Source organism: Tiliqua scincoides, chromosome 1 (assembly GCF_035046505.1).
Source record: "Tiliqua scincoides isolate rTilSci1 chromosome 1, rTilSci1.hap2, whole genome shotgun sequence".
In the NCBI taxonomy this organism is placed as follows: Eukaryota; Metazoa; Chordata; class Lepidosauria; order Squamata; family Scincidae; genus Tiliqua; species Tiliqua scincoides.
This window is the reverse complement of record NC_089821.1, coordinates 149354788-149380432: the sequence shown is the minus strand read 5'-3', so window position 1 is coordinate 149380432 and position 25645 is coordinate 149354788. Positions and strand designations below refer to the sequence as shown.

The following is a 25645-nucleotide window of genomic DNA, read 5'->3' as shown; positions in this document are numbered from 1 at the left end:
TTTGGGGCAATAGTAACTTCACTCACATAAAAAGATTTAATACACAGATAACCTGATAATATAGTGGCTAATGAGTAACTTATAAAGGCAATCATCTGACTGCAAGTAGTGCTACATTTCAATCTGCAAGATATAATTCTGAATCATTTAAATATTATTTTACAAATGTTGCTTATGGCTTTGCAGCATTGTAGATGCAGCTTTGCAAAGATATTGGCTCTAGACAGTAATTATATCCACAGCCTAATGTTGCAGTTAATGGACACACACATTTCAATAATTACAATGCCTGAACAAGATAATATGCCTTTATTAGACACTACAAAATAAAGCTAAGCAAGAAGTGAACTTAGCTAAGCATTTTAAAGATAGAGTACATTTTATTAAAAAGTCTAGCCAACAGAATACATGCTCGAAACCAGGATTTTCCTCACAATCACACAATTAAAAATTAATTTAAGTCTTCATATAGATAGCATGCACTATGAAAAAAATTATAGATCTGAATTGGTATGGGAATGAAGTTTTCAGGTTAACTGGATGAAAAGTGTTACAGTAAGGTAATTATCATAGGTCAAATGACTCCTGTTTAGTTTCCACATTAAGGACATGTTCACATTTCAGCTCTGCATTCTATATCAGTTTGAGCCTTATAAAACCTTACAGAGCATCTACAAATCCTTCCCACTTCTACATGACTCACAAAATTTGTTACTCTTGCTCTTTCATTTAAGCATTTATAATGGCATTTGCACTGAAATGGATCAGGACAGAACTCGAGCACAGGGATTCTAGATGCACCTTAACACTAGCATTAGCGGGACTGCTTGAAGGCAGTGACCTGAGCAGTGCTACCATTGCAGATGGTCAGGAATGGTATTGCAGCTAGTAACTGGTTCAACAGGGATCATGTGACATAAGGAGCAAAAGAGACCCATTTGCTCAGTCCCAAGGTAAATCACTGATTTGTCACAGACTGAACTGCTCATACATTGCTGAATCCAGGCCACCAGCCCAGACAAATTCCACTTAAATGTATCAGAATGTTTTTTTCCCACCAACCAAACCTATTTCACTTTATGGAAGATCAGAAATTTCTGAGGATTTTAAGCTATTCTAATTGCATCTTTCTAGGAAGGCACAAAAAAATCTGGCTCACATCCACATCAATATTCAAAACATGGGATTATATCATGACTGTTTCTTCTGCAAAGAGAAGGTGCATCTATTCATGCAAAAGCTGTTAGCAAGAGCTGAGGTAATAAAGCAGCCCCCCCATACCACTTTTATTATGCCACTATTATTAACTATTAACTGTACTGGGAAAAGAAAGAACTGCAACCATTGTTACAAAGGCAAAAGCAACAGACACAGGAAGAGAAGCAACCGACAAGCCTTGAAGCTAGCAAATTCCCTCTACTGGAGGACGCCAACATTAACACTCTTGCTGACAATATACATTGAGTGGCTCAGTTCACAGGTTGTCCTTTCAAGAAAAGCAGGATGTGATTTTTCAAACTCCCCCCCCTCCCCAACTGGAGGAGGCCAACATTAATATGCTTGCTGACCACATTTATGTTTTGAGTGGAACAACTCACAAGCTGTCATTCCTTCAACAAAAGCAGGTGATTTTTCAATTATCTGCAGACCTCTGCATCCCATAGAACCCTGTGCTAGAGGGTTCCCTTACTCCTTGGAATCAACAGGGAGGTGGGGAGCTGCTGCACCAAGAAAAAGGCAGGGAAATTTGCTTATGCAATCTTTTTTCTACCCATGCCAACAACAACCTTATTCAGAGTACTTCCAAAAAAAGAAAATCACAATGATCCCAGTGGCGTCACTAGGGCTTGTGTCACCCAGTGCAGGATGACAGCGTGTCACCCCCCCCATTCAGTGGGCAGGGCAACACCCCAGGTGGTGGGCGTGGTAACGTATCATCACTCCGCCCCCACTGGTTTTCTGGCTGTACCATTTGATAGAACAAAGATAGAACACATTCTGCATGAAATTACGCATTGATTGATATATAACATGATGGTATTATTCTTCCAAATTGTGCTTTTGCTGACTTTGGTCACTAGTGGTGTCACACACACCCCCGGGTGTCAACTTACTAACACCTTATTGCAGCAGTTCTCAAACTTTTAGCACTGGGACCCACTTTTTAGAATGACAATCTGTTCAAGACCCACCAGAAGCGATGTCATGGTGGAAGTGACATCATCAGGCAAATTAAAATAAATCAGTATAAGTAATTAAAGTAAAACAAATAGTTAAGTAAGCAGAAGCCAGCCCTGCTCCACCAAGTGAATTTCCTCTGTAGCCTGCCTGCAATAACACCCCCCCTCCAAAACCAGTAAGGTTTTCAGCCCTACCCAGTGCCCAGTTCAATTGAAGAACTTCTGTTTAAACCAGATCACTGGCAGGATCCACTTGGCTTTGCAAGTCTCAAAAAGACTCACCTTATCAGCTGAAGCCTCTGTTTTGATTCTTTTTAGTGAGGGGGAGGATGCCTTCTGGAGCACTTGTTTAGCTGAAGGTGCATAGGATCAGGACCATTCCGGTAGCTTTGTACTCTCCTTCACCTGATCTTCCACACCAGCAAAGGCATGTTTGCTTACTCATGAGTAAACGAGACAGTGAGGCTTAGTTTCGCTTTCTGGGTAGGAGGTCTGGTCTAGAAGGTAGAGCCTCCGTTAGCCCGAAGATAACATCAGACGGTCGCCAGTTCGAGGACACTGGCAGCTCCCTGAACGGCTGAGAACGGCAAGACCTTGAAGCAGCTGTCAAGCCCAGCTGAGTGATTCCACCTGCTCTCGGTGTGAGCAAGAAGCGTCTTGATTGCCCTCCATGTGAGAGGTGGAGCTGCTTGTCAGCCTGCGTGGGAGAACTGGAGGCCAGAAGTGAGACCAAACCAGGAAGTTCCATTCTGAAATGTTGTTGGTTCTTGAAAGAGAGAACCTCTATGATTGTAAAAATCCCCTTGAGGAATTTAGAAATGCCTGCCTATGAAAACCGCCTTGATTGGGTAGATAAATTTAGTTAGATAAGATTGAGTGTTTTGTAAAAGTTAATTTTTTATATTTATAAATATGCGAGCCTTTGTATTGATGATTATTGTGTTTTTTTGTGTGTTAACTGAATGATGTATGTTGGAATCTGGGGCCAAACCTTATGTGTAACCTGTGTTCTACCCACCCAAAGTTAAACCTATTTCCTTTCCTGTATCTGTAATAAATAAATAAAATATTTTAAAAAAAAAGAAAACCGCCTTGAATAAAGTCAGAGGAGTAATCCCATGACCAGAAAAGCGGTATATAAATACTGAATTATTATTATATTATTATATTCTATAGGGCTGAATACATTCATCTGCTTGGAGGGAGGGACTTCCTTCTCAGGTGTTTTGGGGGGCTGTATTCATTGGATCAGGACCATTCTGGTGTCGTTGGATTCCTCTCAGCCTGCCCTTTCCGAAAGAATAAGGCAAGTTCGCCTACTCACAAGTAAACATGCGATACAGCTCACTTTCAATTTCCATAGGCATCCATGCATTTTCTGTTCTCCAGTTTTTTGGCCATAACTTTTGATAGAAAGGAGAGATTTCATTCTGGTTTTTTGCATTGCATTCCGCTCAAAATTCCGCATCCAACGGTATATAATATGATGGGGTTACATCTAACCACCGCGATTTTAGCGCATCACCCCCCAGTGCGTGTCACCCCCGTGTGCGGCCCGCACCCCCCTAGCAACGCCACTGGATGATCCAACACATTTTAATAAATACTGTATATTCTCATAATTATTAGTGTTTTTTTTTATACAATTTCAATTAAATTTGATAGACACTGTCGTTACAAATGTCTGCAGATTGGCATTTTTTTTACACTTCTCATTCAGGGTGAACTAGATAAAATGTTAAAAACATAATTGTGTCTTCCATGGCTTCCCCCTTAACACAGAAGCTGCAGATGTGTACAATTTGTATTGAGTGTAAGGGAGGGTGTTTACCATTTGCCCCTGTACAGTTTTCTTACTGAAAATCCTCCGCTCCCCCCCAAGCAGCTTTTGTCTTCCAAGATGCCATTTGCCGCAAAAGAAAAAAAGACAAGACAAACCGAATGATATTAAATGTGCCACCTAGTTTGGCATAATACGTAATACGTTACATGAAGTCAACCATATAACAGTAGCCAACGCACCAGCAAAGAGCAAGATAACCTTCAAGTGTAACAGAACAATAGGATGTGGGAATTTCACATACCTGAACTAACCTTGGAAACTTTTATTCCTGATATCTCAGCTAAAACTTGGAAAAAACTCTGTCTAAAACTTGGAGCCACTATCTATCAGAAGATATTGACCTAGATGGACCCCTTGATATAAGGCAGCATTGTATGTTCATATGAAGGGAGATGTCCAGTGGCAGTCACAAATATATTTTATTTTTGCAGAACATAATGTGTGGCTCAGTTCAAATTCTACACAAATTAATTTGGGTTCACCAACTCCAAAGTCTGTCATGGTCTTCAATTGTGGTTTTGAGGACAAGCACAACCACAATTCCAGAGGCATATTACTCCTACGACTAAGTAACGGCAGACCATAGTTCACAATGCAGGCCAAGCACACAAGGGGAAGGGGAGAGAGAGCAAGAGAACCCAAGGCTCTCTCATATGATGCCACACCATGGTTTAGCATTATGTGTGAACCAACTCTCCACATTTGTATGTGAGCTTTTATAGTCATGTGTTTAATGTATCTGATTATTCTCTTGATCCTGGATGACAAATTATGCATAGAAATATCTTGGTTTCCAATACTAACATTATTAAACTATAGACTGTAACGTACCTTCATCAGTAAGGCATAACTTTGCTTAAGTTTAATCTACTCTAGACAACCAAAGACCTACTTTAATCAATTGGCGCCATCTTACCCTTTGCCTCAAATATTCTGGGACATACACCCACTTCTTGTTTTAAAAAATTCTTCTTTAAACTCTAAATGTTAAAGTTAAATGAGAGGCATTTAATGCAATCTGAAAAATATTCAGTTCAATTAAAAATAATTGATGCATGGTGAAATAATTCTTCCCAAAGCTGCTGTAAAATCTTCAAAAAAATAAAGCTACTTAATAATTTTCATCTCCTACAGGCTAGAGAAGCATTATTGCATATTAAAAATTGGAATTCAGTTTTCCCAGGAGGTACAAGAAAGTTATTAAAACAACCTATTTATTGTTGATATAACTATCCATTTGTGCTACACAAAAAGTAACAATTTCAGTGCATTAAGAGAAAAACTAATTAAGATATAATTAGTATTTTTGGTTTTTTGATAATTAAGGGTTAGTTGGCTATTTCTTTTCACATTTCTGTTTGCTGCAACCTGACAATACCTTTAATGAGCAACTAACGCTATTTAAGCCCTGATGGCTGAGGAGTTTAGTGACCACTACTACATTACTTCCATTTATCACTGCCTCTTTACCTATAAATTAAAGCAGCCCTCTAGCTATGCTGATCTACTTTATATCAATTTCTTCATCCATATCAGCTGAATATGTATGACATTAACCTCATTTACTAGTTGAAAAAAGATGAATTAAAATGAGATCCAATTCCTGGTCACCAGCATAATTTCAAAACTGCCTGCTAATTTTGACCACCTGTCAGAATGACAATCGTTTGCTTCAGGGTAACAAAATGAAATATATTTTAGTACAGCTCAGAAAAAAATTAATCAAACACTGTTATGTAATTAACTATTAGAACTATGATACCCTGATCCAGAAGAGAACTTTGCATGGTCAGCTCTTATGGTGCTGAAGAAGGCAATGTTGCTGGCAAGCACTCCAGATTCTGTGAAATGTATGGCAGAAATGAAAATATAAGGTCACTGCAGCATTCTTGCAAAAATAAAAGGAGTAGTCATGATCAATATTTTCTGCCCAAAGATTAATATATTTTTGCCTGGCCCACAAGTGTACACATTTGGTCCCTGTTGTGTATATGCAACGTTGGGCTGAAACTGCATCAGAAAACGAATGCAATGAAGGAATATATTAAATGAGTACTATACAGAGGCCCCAATAATACACAAGCTTGCAATTAAATAATTCTTGTTCAAAATAATAAAATTATTTGCCAGAATATCCATGTTTTTCACTTCAGAAGCAAAATCTACGTTCATCACCATAACATACTATACACTTGTTTATTGAAAACTGGCAGACATAGTACACAGGAAAGAGAGAAGAACGTTAGGGATGTTCCATAATAAACTATTTAGATGCTTCTTCAGATTCAAAAGGTCAATTAAATTCTAAATTTATCTGGAGATTTTTTTAAAAACAAATTCTTCATAGAACTCCTAGCATAGGAAACCTTGGGATAGAAACCAGTCTAGGAATTGTCCCAAGATTTGTGCCCTACAAATTTCCCTTTCTACTCTCTGTATCTTTGCAATGATGTTCAACAATTTCTTCTGCATTTTGAATAATCCTTAACAGAACTACATCTCTGTAAATCTTCCTTCATGCAGACCAATTTCCTGAAATAATTAAATGTCTTAATAACAGCAAATTTGTCCAGTCACTGGATATAACCCGGGGAAAACAAACAGCTTTGCCTGCTTTTGAAACTTTGCAATCATTGCCATGGAAGAAAAATAACCTATTCAGTTCACCAGTACGTCTCCTACTGCCCCAGTTGGACAAGTCCCAACACGCCATTTGAACACCCCACTGCTGAATTCAGAAAATGCTCATCAACAGTAAACTTTAAACTTTCCTGTCCCAAATAATGATTTAGAAAAGCCACCGGTGCAAAGGAACTCTGTAAAATCCCTCAATCCAAGACAATCTTCTGCACAGTTTGCAAAGAAGGAAATTCTGAGTTCAACAAGTTCTGTAGAGCAAAACTTGTCTTCTTCATGGGTCAAGCTATCAAACTACCACCATGACACATACTGAGAGCAAGACCCAGACTAAACTGTCATTAAACATCACTGTGGAATTCACACCAAAATATGCAAATTATTGGGAAAACCACTGCCTCTGAATGGTAATCCTTCATATCCTGGAAACAAAACATGGATTCCATATCAACAACACTCCTGGGCAAATGCACATGCAATCCTTCAAATTACTTTCCAAAGAAGTCTTTTGTCTTGATATGTTGCTTTCCATGTTACATGAGTAACCAAACTCAAATCACTGTGCACACTCCTTAATTACAAACTACAGTTATTACTCTTACCTGCAGCTACATGCTTTCTTAAACCAGCACTGGTGAGCCGCCAGTCACCATCCCCTTCAAACTATTTCTGTTAAAGAGGACACAAATAACTCTGAAGCTGGTTGCATGTATCTCTAAAATCTGTAAGATTTTAATGCCCCTCCCGTGTGCGTGTTTTAAAATACATAAAATATATGTATTTTAGAATTCTTAGACCTCATCGTCACTGTTAACAAGGATGTTACGTTTGCTAGCATATGAAACCAGGGCAATGTTTCTGTATGCCACTGTCAAATGGGCTTGTCCAAGGTTATAATGTATTTTTGATTCCAATTAATTAACTTTTGTCAGGCGTATGAGTTCCTAGAGCTTTTAGAAGTGACGCAGCATGCTAAGTTGACTTCTTTGTTTTCTGCTTTCTCTTTTCTATAAGTAAGAAGGTGAAGGCACACTCCAGAAGCAACATGAAAGCCACTAGTGCAAACAATGCATAAATAATACTTCTCACAGTACACCTACTCTTTGCTTGCAGTGCATTGTGCACATAACTGAACAGGTTGGTTTGTGGGGGAGAGGGTTACCCAGGAAATTGTCCTGATTTGGGGGCTGACCGGATGACATTTTGAATCTTTCCAAATCTGTGACACCATACTTGAGCAGCAGAAGTCACATCACCTCTGTGCCACATACTGCCACATACTGCAGTTATGTAAAGAAACTGCAGCTAGGAAGGCTGGAACAGCAACAAGCTGTTGAAGCAGAGCTCAGAACTTGGGAGCAGGAGAGGCATTGGTACTGGAGACTAATACAGATGCTGTTTTAGAACATATGGGGCCTCAGTATCTTGATGGTTCAGAAGCCATTAACTCAGTTTTTTTTTAAGTAGAGGTTAATTATTATTTCTTATCCTTAATTAAAACATGGTCTATCAGGAGAACTTTCAGGATTTAAAGCAAGGCACTGATCCCAGGGCATGACCTGAGGGCACAGCCCCCTTACTGAAGCTCTGCAGGTTTGGTTCTGGTCAATGTCTGAATTGGCGACTTCTTGGAAATCCCACATACACTGCCTTGGTTTGCATCATAGGTTATTAAAATAAATCATATGCAGCAGCACTACAAAGCGAAAAGAAGATACATTTACTTCAGCATAGCAATGTGGTGGTACAGTGATAGATTAAAATCTAAAATAATCTGAGAAATATTTCGAGTGCTTGTGGCTGCAATACAGTAGCATCTGAAAGTCCACTAACTATAATGGACAAATGTAAATGTTTTCTCTCCGTTGTCAATCTTCTAGAAAAAATATTTCTCCACCATCCTTGCAAGGTCATTTATTCCCTGCATAAAGCAGAGGGCAATTAGATGGAAAGATAAACCTGGTGCCCTGAAGTTTGGGGGAGGGGGCGGTAAACCCACAGTCAATAGCATATTTTTGATTCCTTCCCTTCCTCTTTCACCAAGAGCTACTTGGGGAGCACATTATGCTGAAATGCAATCTCATAAATATCATTAAAAACCATAACAGTACAAATGTGTAATACATAGAACAGAGGGAGACATTTCCCACTTGGGCTTCCGATCGTTCCCTATTGCTTTTATTTCCTGAACAGAATGAAAACCACATTAAATAAAATCTTTAAAAAAATGTATAATTTGCACAGCAGAAAATGCAGAATAAGTGAAGGTTAACAACAAATTTAAAACCTACTTGCCGGAACAAGCATACGCACTTGGCGTATTTTCTAAATTCCTTCATTCCACTGCAATGCCATACCAGTTTTCCATCTAAACGTCACAACATCCATTTAAAACAAAGAACATTTTATTAAAATTACTGAAAGGTAAGCAAAATACTTGTACCTTGCCCTCCTGCATAACCAATCTGTAGGATACAAAAGTATTTTGGTTGGACTACACAAGATGAAACTTAAAAAAAAAATTTTTCCCCACATCCTCTAAATTTGCAATAAGCTTTTTTTTTTTTTAAAGAGTTCACTGAGTTATAGTAATCATAGCAAAAGGATGGTTTCTTCAGTTAAACTAGATACTAAACCTTCCCTAATTATGTTAACTTGCTAAGGTTATGCATACAACAAAATCCATAACATTCACTTAAAAAGGAATCCCAACAGTGTCTCATAGTATCTGAAGAACAGAGACTATTCTTTACCAAGTTTATAAATGGACCTTGCAGTTAATTTAAAATAACTTCAATAGCCATATAAACGGTTGTCATCTTAACAAGATCCATTTTTACATCTCTCTGTATTTCTAAACGTGAATCTGTCTAATCAATAAGAGTACATCTATGCCGACAATATATAGCAAAGGATTTACTGTAGGGATATAATGCCATCTGCTGCTGCGCTTGCTGCTACAGCAGGGGGAGAAAAACAGAGAGAACTAGGTATCTATTATTTTTAAACTGCTCTAGACACAAAACAGGTTTTTGAGCTGTAAGATCACACCACCAGGTATTTATACCTTAAAAAAACATTAAATCCCAAATATGTAGAGACCAAACCGAAGTGATCCACGTTTGTTTTGGTCCCACCACTTGCGCTTCCTACACACCATTTCAGCTACCAGATCTATCCACAACACTTGCAGGGTGGACTCACAACATTTTTCTTTTTTCTTCCATGCACTACAGAGTGAGATTCCTGTTGAACAGGATCCTGTGAAGAATGCAACATCAGTTTACAAAGTGCAGTGGTTTTCAAAAACTGTTCTCAGGGTTCCTTGTTCATGTGCTAGAAGGCCACTGACAATGTTCTCAGAAAGACTGAAGGAGGAATGGAAGAAGAAAGCTCAGTTTCCCCCACCAGCACTTCCAGTAGAAAAGGAACCTGCCTGGTTGAAGAAGAGCAGATTGGAGACAGGGAGGTCACAGCAAGGGGGAACTTCTCACCCAAGGATCTAGAAAAAGAGAAATGGGGGGGGGGGGTTGTAGCATCCCAGCCACAATGCCCCAGAAGTTGCACCACCTGCTCATGTGAAGCCTTTCCAGGAAAGACTTCTCCCCTTTCTGCCAGTACACCTGTATTCATTGGGGCACTGAAATGATGCTGCAAGATGACATATGACCAAGCTGGAGGGGGAAACTCCATGGACTTCTCCTATCTGAGCTTCCAACTGTAATTCCTGAAACATAACTTTCCATTCCCACCACCAGAGGGCCGCACAGGAAATGCAGCTCACAACTGCTCACTAGTTCACCCTTACTTCTAGTGCACCCAGTAGGAATGTGCATTGCTTTATTATTGACAGCTTTCTATAATTAGCAGTTAGAACTTAATCTTTCATCTTATCTAGATGTTCCAAAATGTCTAGTAGTTGGCAACCTTCAGTCTCGAAAGACTATGGTATCGCGCTCTGAAAGGTGGTTCTGGAACAGTGTCTAGTGTGGCTGAAAAGGCCGATTCGGGAGTGACAATCCCTTCCACAACGGGAGCAAGTGCAGTCTGTCCCTGGTCTGTGTCCCTGGCTATGGGCCTTCCTTCTTTGCCTCTTAGCCTCAGACTGTTGGCCAAGTGTCTCTTCAAACTGGGAAAGGCCATGCTGCACAGCCTGCCTCCAAGCGGGCTGCTCAGAGGCCAAGGTTTCCCACTTGTTGAGGTCCACTCCTAAGGCCTTCAGATCCCTCTTGCAGATGTCCTTGTATCGCAGCTGTGGTCTACCCGTAGGGCGCTTTCCTTGCACGAGTTCTCCATAGAGGAGATCCTTTGGGATCCGGCCATCATCCATTCTCACAACATGACCGAGCCAACGCAGGCGTCTCTGTTTCAGTAGTGCATACATGCTAGGGATTCCAGCACGTTTCAGGACTGTGTTGTTTGGAACTTTGTCCTGCCAGGTGATGCCGAGAATACGTCGGAGGCAGCGCATGTGGAAAGCATTCAGTTTCCTCTCCTGTTGTGAGTGAAGAGTCCATGACTCGCTGCAGTACAGAAGTGTACTCAGGATGCAAGCTCTGTAGACCTTGATCTTGGTATGTTCCGTCAGCTTCTTGTTGGACCAGACTCTCTTTGTGCGTCTGGAAAACATGGTAGCTGCTTTACCGATGCATTTGTTTAGCTCGGTATCGAGAGAAAGAGTGTCGGAGATCGTTGAGCCAAGGTACACAAAGTCATGGACAACCTCCAGTTCATGTGCAGAGATTGTAATGCAGGGAGGTGAGTCCACATCCTGAACCATGACCTGTGTTTTCTTCAGGCTGATTGTCAGTCCAAAATCTTGGCAGGCCTTGCTAAAACGATCCATGAGCTGCTGGAGATCTTTGGCAGAGTGGGTAGTGATAGCTGCATCGTCGGCAAAGAGGAAGTCACGCAGACATTTCAGCTGGACTTTGGACTTTGCTCTCAAAGTCCCAAAATGTCTAAATTCCTTATATTATAGTCGGTTTTGATTCTGTGGGCAAGGTAAAAGCAACTGATCCATACACTCCATGGAAGCACCAATGTTCCTGGAGGAAACAGCAAAACACTGAGTTTCTTCAGGGGCCTGGTCACTGTTGTAAAGCGGCCGCTCCTCCTTGCCTTCCAAGCCAGTCACATGAAGTGAAGTATATGGAAGTTCAAGAAAAAAGCACTTTTCCCATGTAATGTGCTCTAAACATGTCATGTAATGTTGCTTCTCCATTAAAACTGATTTGCTTTTAACTCTGTAATACAAGACTACATGCACCGTATGCTGTTTTGAATGCTTTCGAACCTGCTTTGAAAGTTTCTTTTTTTGGTGCTTTCTTCATAGGTAAATGGCATTATGAAGCTGCATTGCTTTTCTAATCTGTAGAACCAGGGTCCACTGTTAAGCCATATAAATTCAATTGTGAAGAACCAGCTATAGGGTTCTCTTCTCTTGGGAGATTTGGGAGAGAGGCGGTGAAAAGAACAAGTTACTTACCTGTAATTATAGTTTTTCCAATTGTCTGTACATACACGCGCGCACACACTGGGGAATTCTGCAGAGTTGACTTGTGCACACACACAAAATTTTGTGTGGACTACATGGGGACTACATGGAGATGATGAAGAAATCTTGGGTTTTTTCCCCTCTTTTGCCTATCCAGGTGGGACCTCTGTATCCACTGATTTGCCATCCACTGATTTGACTCACCACTGATACCAGGGGTCCACTTTTAAATGCCCTGTAACATCAAAATTCAATTTCCTACCTTTGTGCTGTTAAACCGCACCGGTCGCAAGCTTTTCAGGGTTAAAGATAGCTTTAAAGACCCACTTCTCTTTTTTTGCTCCTCCACTGTTGCTCCAGACTGCATAGGTATAGACACTATACCACATTCAGCCACTTGATGGGGTGAATAATGGAACCAAATATAATAATTTCCTTCCATTAGATTCCATTATTCACCCCATCTATTGACTGAATACACCTATACCAATGCACCGTTGCGCATGCCCAATCTTGTATGATCTCAGATGCTAAGCAGGGTCAGGCCTGGTTAGTACTTGGATGGGAGACCACCTAGGAATACCAGGTGCTGTAGGCTTATACCATAGTCTTTCAAGACTGAAGGTTGCCAACCATTGTATACCAATGCATTCTGGGGCAACAACAGAGGAGCAAGAAACTTGGAAGTGGGTCTTTAAAACTATTTTTCCACTGATTTGGTATCCGCTGATTTTTTTTTTTTAAATTCACTGGGGGTTCCGGAATAGAACCCCAGTGGATAATGAAGCACAACCTCTTTTTCATCTGTTTGGGACCTTTCTCACAGCTCAGGAACTCTGGATTTAAACTCTGGATTTAATATTGTGCGGTACACAGGGCCTGGTTAGAGATGTCAATGTTACGGAGCCATTGGGGAACAGTGATCATGCTGCGATCCGTTTCGACATGCACGTCGGGGGGGAAGAATATAGGGCAAATCTCTCACAAAAACCCTTGACTTCCGACGGGCAGACTTCCCTCAAATGAGGAGGCTGGTTAGAAGGAAGTTGAAAGGGAAGTTAAAAAGAGTCCAATCTCTCCAGAGTGCATGGAGGCTGCTTAAAACAACAGTAATAGAGGCCCAGTAGAGGTGTATACCACAAAGAAAGAAGGGTTCCACTAAATCCAGGAGGGTGCCTGCATGGCTAACGAGCCAAGTTAGAGAGGCTATAAAGGGCAAGGAAGTTTTCTTCCATAAATGGAAGTCTTGCCCTAATGAGGAGAATAAAAAGGAACATAAATTGCGGCAAAAGAAATGTAAGAAGGTGATACGGGAGGCCAAGCGAGACTATGAGGAACACATGGCCAGCAACATTAAGGGGAATAATAAAAGCTTCTTCAAATATGTTAGAAGCAGGAAACTCGCCAGAGAAGCAGCTGGCCCTCTGGATGGTGAGGGACGGAAAGGGGAGATAAAAGGTGACTTGGAGATGACAGAAAAATTAAATGAGTTCTTTGCATCTGTCTTCACGGCAGAAGACCTCGGCAAATACCGCTGCCTGAATGGCCCCTCCTGACAGAGGAATTAAGTCAGATGGAGGTTAAAAGAGAAGATGTTTCAGACCTCATTGATAAATTAAAGATCAATAAGTCACCAGGCCTTGATGGCATCCACCCAACAGTTATTAAGGAACTGAAGAATGAAGTTGCTGATCTCTGGACTAAAATATGCAACTTGTCCCTCAAAACGGCCACGGTGCCAGAAGATTGGGGGATAGCAAATGTCACGTCTATTTTTGAAAAGGGAAAGAGGGGGGACCCGGGAAACTATAGGCCGGTCAGCCTAACGTCTATACTGGGTAAGATGGTGGAATGCCTCATCAAAGATAGGATCTCAAAACACATAGACGAACAGGCCTTGCTCAGGGAGAATCAGCATGGCTTCTGTAAGGGTAAGTCTTGCCTCACAAACCTTATAGAATTCTTTGAAAAGGCCAACAGGCATGTGGATGCGGGAGAACCTGTGGAAATTATATATCTGGACTTTCAGAAGGCGTTTGACACAGTCCCTCACCAAAGGCTATTGAAAAATCTCCACAGTCAGGGAATTAGAGGACAGGTTCTCTCATGGATTGAGAACTGGTTGAAGACCAGGAAACAGAGAGTGGGTGTCAATGGGCAATTTTCACAATGGAGAGAAGTGAAAAGCAGTGTGCCCCAAGGATCTGTCCTGCGACCGGTGCTCTTCAACCTCTTCATAAATGACCTGGAGACAGGGTTGAGCAGCGAGGTGGCTAAGTTTGCAGACGACACCAAACTTTTCCGAGTGGTGAAGACCAGAAGCGATTCTGAGGAGCTCCAGAAAGATCTCTCCAGACTGGTAGAATGGGCAACAAAATGGCAGATGCACTTCAAATGTCAGTAAGTGTAAGGTCATGCACATTGGGGCCAAAAATCAAAACTTTACGTATAGGCTGATGGGTTCTGAGCTGTCTGTGACAGATCAGGAGAGAGATCTTGGGGTGGTGGTGGACAGGTCGATGAAAGTGTCGACCCAATGTGCGGCGGCAGTAAAGAAGGCCAATTCTATGCTTGGGATCATTAGAAAAGGTATTCAGAACAAAACGGCTAATATTATAATGCCATTGTACAAATCTATGGTAAGGCCACACCTGGAGTATTGTGTCCAGTTCTGGTCGCCACATCTCAAAAAAGACATAGTGGAAATGGAAAAGGTGCAAAAGAGAGCAACTAAGATGATTACTGGGCTGGGGAACCTTCCTTATGAAGAAAGGCCATGGTGTTTGGTCCTCTTTAGCCTAGAAAAGAGGCTCCTGAGGGGGGACATGATTGAGACATACAAAATTATGCAGGGGATGGACAGAGTGGATAGAGAGATGCTCTTTACACTCTCACATAACACCAGAACCAGGGGACATCCACTAAAATTGAGTGTTGGGAGAGTTAGGACAGACAAAAGAAAATATTTCTTTACTCAGCATGTGGTTGGTCTGTGGAACTCCTTGCTGCAGGATGTGGTGATGGCATCTGGCCTGGACGCCTTTAAAAGGGGATTGGACAAGTTTCTGGAGGAAAAATCCATTATGGGTTACAAGCCATGATGTGAATGTGCAACCTCCTGATTTTAGAAATGGGCTATGTCAGAATGCCAGGTGCAAGGGAGGGCACCAGGATGAGATCTCTTGTTATCTGGTGTGCTCCCTAGGGCATTTGGTGGGCTGCTGCGAGATACAGGAAGCTGGATTAGATCGGCCTATGGCCTGATCCAGTGGGGCTGTTCTTATGTTCTCAGGAACTTGTGTGATGCCTCAGCATCCTGAAGGGGCTGCTGAGTATTTTGAAGACAGTAGCCATCTTGCTCTGTTGTGCTGCTATTTGTTTGAGCATCTTCTTCCCTCCCAACCGACTGTAAACAAAAACCTTGGCCCTGAGCAAGCTCACTGACCGTGACTGTGAATTTCCAAGAATGGGAAATTTAGAGATTCAGATGAACCCACTCCTATACCCAATCACAAAAGTGAAACCAGGTTAATGTCCACAGGTTACAAAAGTGAGGTCACATGCCCCTCTTTACCCAGGCCCAACATAGAGATGTGAAGGCCCAGGAAAAAACCAGAAAAATTTGGGAAAAAAAGGTTTTTTCCATTTTTTTTTCATGAAGCCTTTTTTTTTTTCAAAAAAATTGGAAAAATTGAAAAAAGAAAAAAAATTGATTATGGAATGTTTTATTTTAATATGAATAAAATATTTTAAGACAAGGTGTTCAATTATTTTCCAAATCATTTCTAAAAAATATGTATGGTATCAGATTATTCTAATTTTTGTGCACTGAGGACAAGCAAGTCCTAGGTTGAACTCTCCAATGCAAGAACAAGATGCATTCTTCCTTTAGGAGGTGCTGCCATTGTCACAAGAAAAGAAAAAGGTTTCTGTTTTGTTTTTGCATGTGGGTGGGTATGTTCTGTTCTCTTCACAAGGCCTCAAAGTATTGGAAGAAAAAACAGAGCAACAAAAAGGACCTGAAAGTATATACTTAATTTAAAAAGTTAAGAGTTTACATTTATCTAATTCCAGAAAACAGAATCATATAATAATAGTAATAGTAATAGTAATAATAATAATAATAATCAGGTATTTATATACCGCCTTTCTTGGTCCTCAGATTTCTCCTCAGACTATTCAAGGCGGTTTACATAGACAGGCTATTTAAATCCCCGTAGGGATTTTTACAATTGAAAGAAGGTTCTATCTTTCAAGATCCACAACATTCAGATGTTTCTTTCTGATCTGGTTTCACATTCTGGCCTCCATCCTCCCACGCTCAGAGCAGATGGAATAACTCGGCTCAGTTTGTCAGCTGCTTCAAGTTTGCATGGTGCCGGTGGCCTCGAACTGGCGACCTATGGATGTTATCTTCAGGCAAATGGAGGCTCTAGTTTATCTTTATAACCTTTGTGTAAATAATAATTTAATTACTACTAATCTGGTTCTTTACATCCCCCACCCACAACCATAGATTAGTGTCTTCTTGCAAACTAGCCACTAAATTATTTTTCTTTCCTACTCCCCTCAGGAAAATGGTGAGACCAACATCTAGCATATGGAGGCATTTTCACATTACAAGTTCTTCTGAGAACAAATATGTGATTTGCAAATATTCATATAAAATATGCATTTACAAATGCTGCCAGGATGACAAAACACATTCTTGTATGTAACAAGTGTCCTGTAGATATTTAAAAATCCTTTATGGATCTAAGCGAAGAGGACCATAATGATGAAAATGCACATAGTTTTTCTCAACGTCTTCATTCAAGAAGTCCTCTTTCTACTCCATCTGTAACATCAGCAGTAACACAAAGTGTTGTCCCATCAGCAGCATCTTCAATTACACAGATACTGAAGACAGCTGCATCCAAAAATTATTCAATTACTTCATTTGTAGACAAGATGACACCTGAAGATCAGGAAAAAGTTGATGAAGCTCTTGCAAGAGCAATATATTCTTCTGGAACACCATTTTCAATAACTGAAAATGCATACTGGCAGGAAGCTTTGAAATTACTAAGACCATCATACCATCTGCCCAGCCGACATTCGTAGAGCAAGCCTCTTTTGGAGTTGGAATATGAACATGTCATGGAAACTGTGAAAGGAAAAATTAATGAAGCACTATGTCTTGCACTACTTATAGATGGATGGACAAATGTGAGAGAAGGAATTATAAATTTTGTTATAACACCTCAACCAGTTTTTTACAAAAGCATTGAAACAGGAGAGAACAGACATACTGCAGAGTATATCAGCTGTAAAATATGTGAAGTCCTACAGAAAATTGGGAGTGGTCAAATATTTGCTTTGCTGACTGACAATGCCAGTGATATGAAAGCAGCATGGGAGATGATAATGGATAAGTATCCATATTACTGCAATACCATGTGCATCTCATGGGCTAAGCTTGCTTCTTAATGATATTATGAAACTGGACACCCTTCAAATGATCTATAGACGAGCAAAAGAAGTTATAAAACATGGAAAAGGTATTCATAGCTGCAGTTTTCAAGAAGAAGCAAGTAGAAAAAAATGCAAAGAAAAAATAATGACACTGAAGCTCTGTAGTAAAACTCGGTGGGCTGGAGTGGTGATCTCCTTTGAAAGTTTAAGAAGCTCTTCAAGAAACAGTAATAGTTGTAAACACTGTCCTTGATCAGGATGTCTTCTGGGTTCAGCTGCAAAATTCCCTGAAGATTCTAAAGCCAATTGCTGCAGCAATCACTGAATCTGAATCAGATAGTGCACTTTTGTCAGAAATTCCTTATCTAATGACCAAGATAAAAACAACTGTTTTTGAGAATCTCAGTATATCTCCACTTACAACTATAAAAAAGTAAAGTGAAAGATTTTATTTAAAAAAAGGGAAGAATTTTGTTGCCATCCAATTCATGCTGCTGCAAAACTGCTGGATCCAAGATTCAAAGGTGGAAATAGAAGTGATGATAGCACTATTACTGCATTTAACAGGATTACAAAACAAGCATCACATTGAGGACTTGATGTTGGGAAGGCACTTTCAAATGCTGCAGAATATAGAACATCAGGGATTTGGACCAGGAATGCAATCTGGAATTCTGCCAAACATATTCCTCCTGCAACATGGTGGCAAGGTCTTTGCACAACACAGGGTGCAATCCTAACCGGCACTTATGCTGTCATAGGAGCCCCAGGAGGGTCGCAAATGTGCCATAAAGCACCTCCATGGGAGGAAGCTGCGTCGGCACATCTAGATGCGCCGACGCACGGAGGCTGGCAGAAGCCTCTGCGGCGGCTTCCTCCCTGCTGCTTGTGCCAGCGCACCCATGCCAACACAAGTGGTGAAGGTAGGCGTGGGGGGCATTTCTGAGGGGGAGGGCGGGTGATGGGCAGCCCCAGGGGCAGGCACATGGGGAGCTGGGGGCGGGGCTGGGACCCGGCAGTTATGCCGGATCCCAACCCGTCCCCAGGGAGAACGGAGCTGCTTCAAGTTGCTCTGCTCTCCTCGGACTTGCGCCACCTCCAGAGGTGGCGCAGGTCTGAGGAGACCCATTGGGACCAGCAGCCCTTACCCAGGGGTAAGGGGAAAAGTTTCCCCTTGCCTCTGGCTGAGCCACTGCTGACCAGAAACCCATGCTGGATGCAGAGCAAGCCTCCTGGCTTGTCTGCTCCAGCGCGGGTTTGGATTGCGCCCACAGCCTCTGACTCCTCTTGCTTCTCGCCTTCTTCAGATTCCTCCATCTTCTGCAGCATGTGAAATCAAGAAATAAACTGACATGTGAAAGGGTAGAGAAGTTTGTTTCAATCCAGGCAAACCTTCAGTTTTTAGAAGTCCATAATAACTGTGATAATGACAGACACAGCATAGTAGCTGCAGAAGCGGAGTCTGAAACTGATACTGATAGTTACAGCTCAGAAAATGATTCTGATTAAATTTCATGCCCATTCACTGAAACTTAGCCCCACTCGCTTCTATACACTTCCCCCCTCTTCAATTCTTTTTATGAGAATGGGTTTTTTATTTTTATTTAATACTGTGGAGAGGAAAGATGAGTAATTGTTGCTTCTGGATTTTTAAAAATTGTTTTGTGGAGGTTCTTTGTTTGTTCCACATAAACTAGTAAATAGTTCAGGAGACTGTTGCTCCATTTGTTACAATTACCAATAAACATTATTTAAAAAGTAAATTCTGTTTGTAATAATTGTCTGGATACACTATATTTTAATATGCTAGTTCTGATAATGCCAAGTCAAATTGTTCATAGTCATATTTTATGTTCCTAAAGTAACAGAACGACTTTCAAACTGGAAAAGAAAAAAAATTGTGCTAATGTAGCATTTTTTTCAATTTTTCCAAAAATTACCATTTTCCCCCCGAAATAAAACCGGAAAAAAACTGGGTTTTTTCCGAGCTTCAAAATTTCTGGAAATTTTACATCTCTAGTCCAATATCAGAAACATCTGATACTTCAAGAGAACTCTCCTGCCCAACTTGCTAAGTATGGGTACGAGAATCAGTAACAGCGTAAGTAGGGTAGGGAAAGTACCCAAAACAGTTTCATCATAATTTGTTTTTGGCATCTTGCTTGCATTTTGCATCTGTTGCTTGCATCCTTACCAATCTTTGTCACCATTATTATTATTTTTTTTTATTGTGTGTGGGGTGGGGAGGGGGTTCATCAGTACCTAGCTTTTTATCCCTACATTTTCCCCTCCAATGATGTGGTATATTTTCTAGTCTTTTAATTAACTTCCTGACACTCTACTGTTTTGCCTCACTGGTCGAAATTCAGTTGAGAAACAGTAGTTTGTCATGTTTCTCAGACAGCCCCATTCTTCTGCTATCCAATTCTGAGGAAGTCCCTAGCTGATGGGGTTCACTAACCTGCTGGGACAGAGGCTTACCTAAGGTGGCCTGCCTGGACTCCCCAACTTTGAAAGGCAGCAGCAAGACCTACCTTTTCACAGTTCATCCCCAGTTAGAAGGATGAAGCAGGAAGATGGGTACCATTCAGTAATTGCTTGGTGCTGCATCGGTGTTACCCTCTGTTGTCCCTTACATTGTGCTTTACTAATAATGGCAACAAAGTTTCATTAAGTTCTCCCCCTTAGCACAAATGGTTTCACCTTTAATCAGGAAGAATTAAACTGATTAAAAAGAATTAAGCAACCTATCATTTCCTTCATCTCCCTACTTTTCCTTATGTGCCCGGAATACAAATATCACACCCTGACCCCCTTTCCCTGTGGGTACAGGTATTGCATGCAAAAGATCTAGTATGCTAAACCAGTAACAGCCAGAATCAGTGTATGAACAGTGAGAGGGGTCATAGTTCAGGTGCTGATCAGATCACGTGCTGGTGTATAGTATGGCTCAGGTTCAATCCCAGGCATCTGCAGTTAAGTTTAGGAAAAGTAACAGTTCAACCTTGGAGAACTGCCTCCAGTCGGCATACAGTTCTGAGCTACAGGACTCAAGGTAAGGCAGCTTCCAATGTTCCTACCCCCCAACTTTAAAACTTAGCTTATAAACTTAGCATAGTTTATGCTTATAGTTTATAAACTATGAACTAGTGTGCATAATTCTTTAGTCAACACAAGGAATAGCTTTAACTTAAGAATGCTTAAAACCGCAGATAAATATTCTGAAAGAAATTATTAATAAAGTCTTGCTAGATCCCAAGTTTCTGCCCTGCTAATTACTTAGAGAAAAAAAAATCTTATTTGATGAATGAATGGCTTGATCCTACAAAAGACTTTCAGGCATACCTGACATTTGGTTACGTTTTGTAATCTCCCTTCCTTTGTAAGATAAAGAATGCAACATTTAAGATACCTTGCACACATCAAAAGTAGTTTTTTCATATAATAGCTAAAAGTCAACATCATTTTTTAAGATTATACCCAGTCTTAAACTATTCATTCTAAAAACTTTCACGTGTTAATTGCCTGCTACACATAATTATTTTTTTTTTCAAAAGACTGCATGTTTTAAACAAAATATGTTTCCTTTGTTTTCAGAATATCTTTTTAACAAACTACAGCATGTCCAGAAATGAAATGAAGCAGATTGGAAATCTGATGCAGTAATGTGGATAGAAGAGATGGAAAATTGATCCAATTTATTACAAGGCAATTTTTCTACAATCTTGTACCTAAATCAGTTCCCTCAAGTATTCTGCCACACAATCCCTTATCAATGTATTTAAACCAGGCGAAAGCACAAGTGTCAAAACATTACCTCAGTCAAAAAACAGAAACCATATTTGAAGCTAAGCAAGGTTCAAACACCAGATTACAACCTGCTTTTAGTCAAATTATATTTATGTTTTTAAAATGAGACTTGCTCATGCCTAACTTCCTCAGTCATGGTTTGATTTACAGCACAATCCTATGCATGTCTACTCAGAAGCAAATTCAACTAATTTCAGTGGGACTTACTCCAAGGTAAGTGTACAGCCCCACCCTTATCTACTAAATCCGGCATTGGCAGTTTCAGTTATCTGCCAATTTAAAAACGGGGTCCACTTTAAAAATGAGTAGAAAGAGAAAAGCCCAGAATAGCTTCCCTTACCACTGTGCAGTGAAAGCACTGCACTGGACAGTCTTCGAAGCTCCCTGCAGCCTCTTCCGGTTCGCACAGGGCCCCTTCTCTTCGCCCACACTTGCCCCAAAATGCACTGCAAAATACCACCTGAGGCTCAAACAAAATCTATTCCATCTTTCTCAGGATCAACTGATCTCATCTAACTGATGAGCACTTTGTAACATCTATATTATGACTGTCCCCTAAAGTTAGGGGGATTAACTACTTTTTCTTTCAAAAATTCATCTTACTTTTCCCTCTTCGATATTTAAAACGCAGGGGGGTGGAAAGCCAAGTAATGTGAAAAATACAGTAGGAACGGCCTAAAATGAGTTACTGTCAAAAGTAAGGAACTATTAAAAGAATAAATCTTGAATACCCAGCTGTGAAATATAATACAATATAGCAAGCCCTGTAAAATGTTTGAAGTAAAAGACAAAATGCAGTGTAATCTCTAACTGTTTAATGAATACAACTGCTGAAAATATGAAGCCCGTGCATACGGCACACTGAAATGAGCTTGACTGCTAAAACACGAAAGACATCAAGAAACAGATAAATGCTCCTCTGGCATACTCATCCACAGGCAAATCATAGCAGTACAGCAAGTCTGTGCCAAGAGCAGCAGCTTCAACGTGGACATGACTCTCCACCACACAAACTGCTTCCCTGTTCCTTTCAAAGAACATGATATGTGCATAGTATGAAACGCGTGCTGATCAACTGCCTGTGTTGATACAAGTAGGGTAAGTACATAAAGATCTCTGAATTGGGATGAGTATTTTCTGTTTGTCCTATAACACGCCTGTTGATGAATGAATGCACAGGCACTATTGCTGTCTGAGCGCTTAGGGAAAACACCTACCTTGGAGGTCCGCTGCAGCTGATCTCCTACATATGTTTTACGGAATTGATCCAAAAACCAGAGTACTGCAAGTTCTACTTTTTCATTGCTAGAGCGTGGCAACTGGGCATCCATCAATGATATTAGCTGAAAGACTCTGAAACAAGTGGACATCTATAAGACTTTTTTTTAGTCTTTACATTCAAAGCAGCATATCCTAGCAATTAGAGCCTAAACACTCAGTACTCTACACACACAGTACTATCAAACGCAGCTGAATCAAAACAACTACTTCAACAGAACTATTAGTTTTAGATATATAATTGATCTAAAGTAGAAGTTACTTAAAGCTAAAATTTATCAGCACCTGAATAATAAAATTTAGAAGTTGAAATGCTAACCAGTATTTTTCTAAATGAGGAATATTTTCATGCTATAAAATAAAACATAATTTTCTTCATTTTTTGAAGTAGCCGTGAATTTCTAAACCTATGCCCAGTTTCTAAGCTGGTAGATGAAATACTTTGGATTTGGGTGTAAAAGGAGATCACTGGAAGATGTTCAAGTAGGCCAGGAGTTTCTGCGTAAAGCTGGAGTAGCAGCTATGAAAAGTATTACTTTTCAAAGCCAATTTGGGGCATTTGGAATAACTTCATTAATATCATGTCTTCACCTGTTATCGATTTAAAGGCAATGAAGGTAACAGGCATGATACTACAGCACGAGGGCGTTCAATTTTCCAGTTTCAGGGCTGAGAACCCTGGCAAAGAATGTGTGTCATCAATGGCGACAATCAGATCAACAGCCAATGTACTACTCATCTTCCGAATCAATTGCTAAAAGAAGGATGGGGGGGGAATACCCCTCCTCAACTGATTGTATCTGCTTAGTTAGTTTGCCTTCATTCTGGTTACTTCTGAGAAGTGCTCAGCCCATACTGTCTATACTGAAGACAGGATATCATTGTTTCCATAACAACTTGAGGCCACCTGGAACAATGCACTTTCAAAGTAGAACTGTAAATGAATACCATCAAGCAGCAACCCAAGATTCTTTCTGCACATGGTAGCAATGACATTGAACTGACCTGAGTCCTAACCAGTTTAGGCTTCAGTGTAAAACATAAAAATCTAGTTCTAGGTATGGCCATCCCAAGTCTTCCACTTGTTGAACTATTCTTACAGGCATTTCACCACAACTACTAGTAAAGAGAACATTTTTCTAGTACAGTGTTTCTCATGGTTTGCCCTTTGCTGTACCACTTCACATGATCCACCTATCTGAAGTACCATTGGAAGTAACTGCTGATGACATCATCGCCAGTTACTTCTGCATTGGGAGGCCAGATGCAACACTCTAAACACCAGTAAGAGGCTTAGGGTGAACAGGAGGGCTTTTTTGAGCACGCAAAAGCATGCTTTAGAGCTCTTCCCCTCCAAGCTGAACCTCCTACTACTGCCTGTTTCGTTGTATTCCTGGTCTCACTGCCAAGCAGTAGGGGTCCAGGGGTTCAGTGAGTACCACCAGGTAGAACCTCAAGTACCTCTGGTGGCACCTGTACCACTGGTTGAGAAACACTGTTCTAATCGGCAGTGAAGACTATTCTGCCAGGTGGCTCTTTCCATTTCACCTTTGCCACTGTGCCAAACAGGCATTTGAAAGGAACATGAGTCACAACAAAAAATTCTCTAGAATGGTGGAAACAATTCTTTTCACCTTACAGTTCAATTAATACCCATTTCTGCATTAGGAGACACAGTGGGAGGGGGGGTTGTGGAAGACACATATACACACTTGCCTTGTTATTACTGGTCTCCCTTTGATAAGGTTACATGAAGCAAAAGCCTCAAACATAAGCTTATGGCTGACATTTAGGGGCTAACACCCTCCACCTCAACTGAGATTCACTTCACAGGAACTGTTAAATAACTGAGGGCGTAATCCTAACTTGCACTGGAACAGGCAAGCCAGGAGGCTTGCGTTGTATCCAGCGCAGGATTGTGGCCAGCAGCGGCTTAGCCAGAGGCAAGGGGAAACTCTTCCCCTTAACCCTGGGTAAAGGCTGCTGGCCCCAATGGGTCTCCTCGGACTTGCCCCACCTCCTCAAGAGCCAGGCTGGGAGCGCCAACCTGGCTTCCTCTCAAAGAGGCGCAAATGTGCTTTACGGTATGTTTGCGACCCTTCCAGGTCGGCCCAAGGGACTTGGGTCAGATGAACTGCAGGTTTGGATTGTGCCCTTTGTCACATGCCAGCAGCCTACTGCAGCCAATGAGTAGTAGCAGGAGCGCAGCCGATATGTCAATCATTTTCAAACCTCTCTGCCTGTACTTATTAGAACTGCATGAAATCTTATCAAACTACAAATAGAGAAAAGGGACTACTTCTGCCTATCTTCATAGTTTCCTTGAGATTCTCATGTACATTCCTCAAAGTAGCTCGAGTTAAAATGGCAGGTGAGCTCTTTGTGCTGCTTCCTTCCTCTTCATTTGTACCACATTCTGTAGCTGCCATTGTCAGTACAACCAGACTATGCAATCTTCTCTGAGCCTCACACAACTCAAGGCCCTTCTGCCATATTTAGGAAACAAAAATAGACACCCAAAGTCCAGTGGATCCTCTTGCTACTGCAGGGTAAACTTTCTCCATATATTGGCTTGCTTGGTGAGTAATCCCCACCATCGCCAACGCCACCACCACAAGATCAAATGGTGATCAGACTGGAAACTTGCATCCAAGTGCTTCTAAGACATTGCTTAACATCATGGAGATTGGGCAGCCCAATCCTGAGCTGCCTGGCGCGTGGGGCTGCAGCAGCGCCGAAAATGGCTGCTGCTGCATTCTTTCATCCTGTTCTTCTGAGTAAACAAAGTATGCCACAATAGGGCTACTCAATTCTATGGTGACCCAAAGGTTGGCATAGAATCAAGAGCCTCCGTGTTGGGCACCCAGCCTGACACAGAGGCTCTGGATCCCACCTCCCTCCCGCCCCACTCCCTTTACCAGAAGCCTTCCCTCGGCATGCCTCCTC

At 41.1% G+C, this 25645-nt stretch overlaps 1 protein-coding gene across 3 annotated transcripts in view; it reads right to left on the bottom strand.

Annotated features, from left to right (window-relative positions):
* RANBP17 (RAN binding protein 17) overlaps positions 1-25645 on the bottom strand; it is a 211682-nt gene that overhangs the window by 146259 nt on the left and 39778 nt on the right. For all 3 annotated transcript variants that reach the window (XR_010794968.1, XM_066639168.1, XM_066639178.1), the window contains exon 14: positions 22639-22774. Coding sequence is in view for 2 of the 3 variants with exons in the window: in XM_066639168.1 (XP_066495265.1) it covers positions 22639-22774 (136 nt within the window). In the remaining variant the exon portion in view is untranslated. The remainder of the gene's footprint in view (positions 1-22638; positions 22775-25645) is intronic.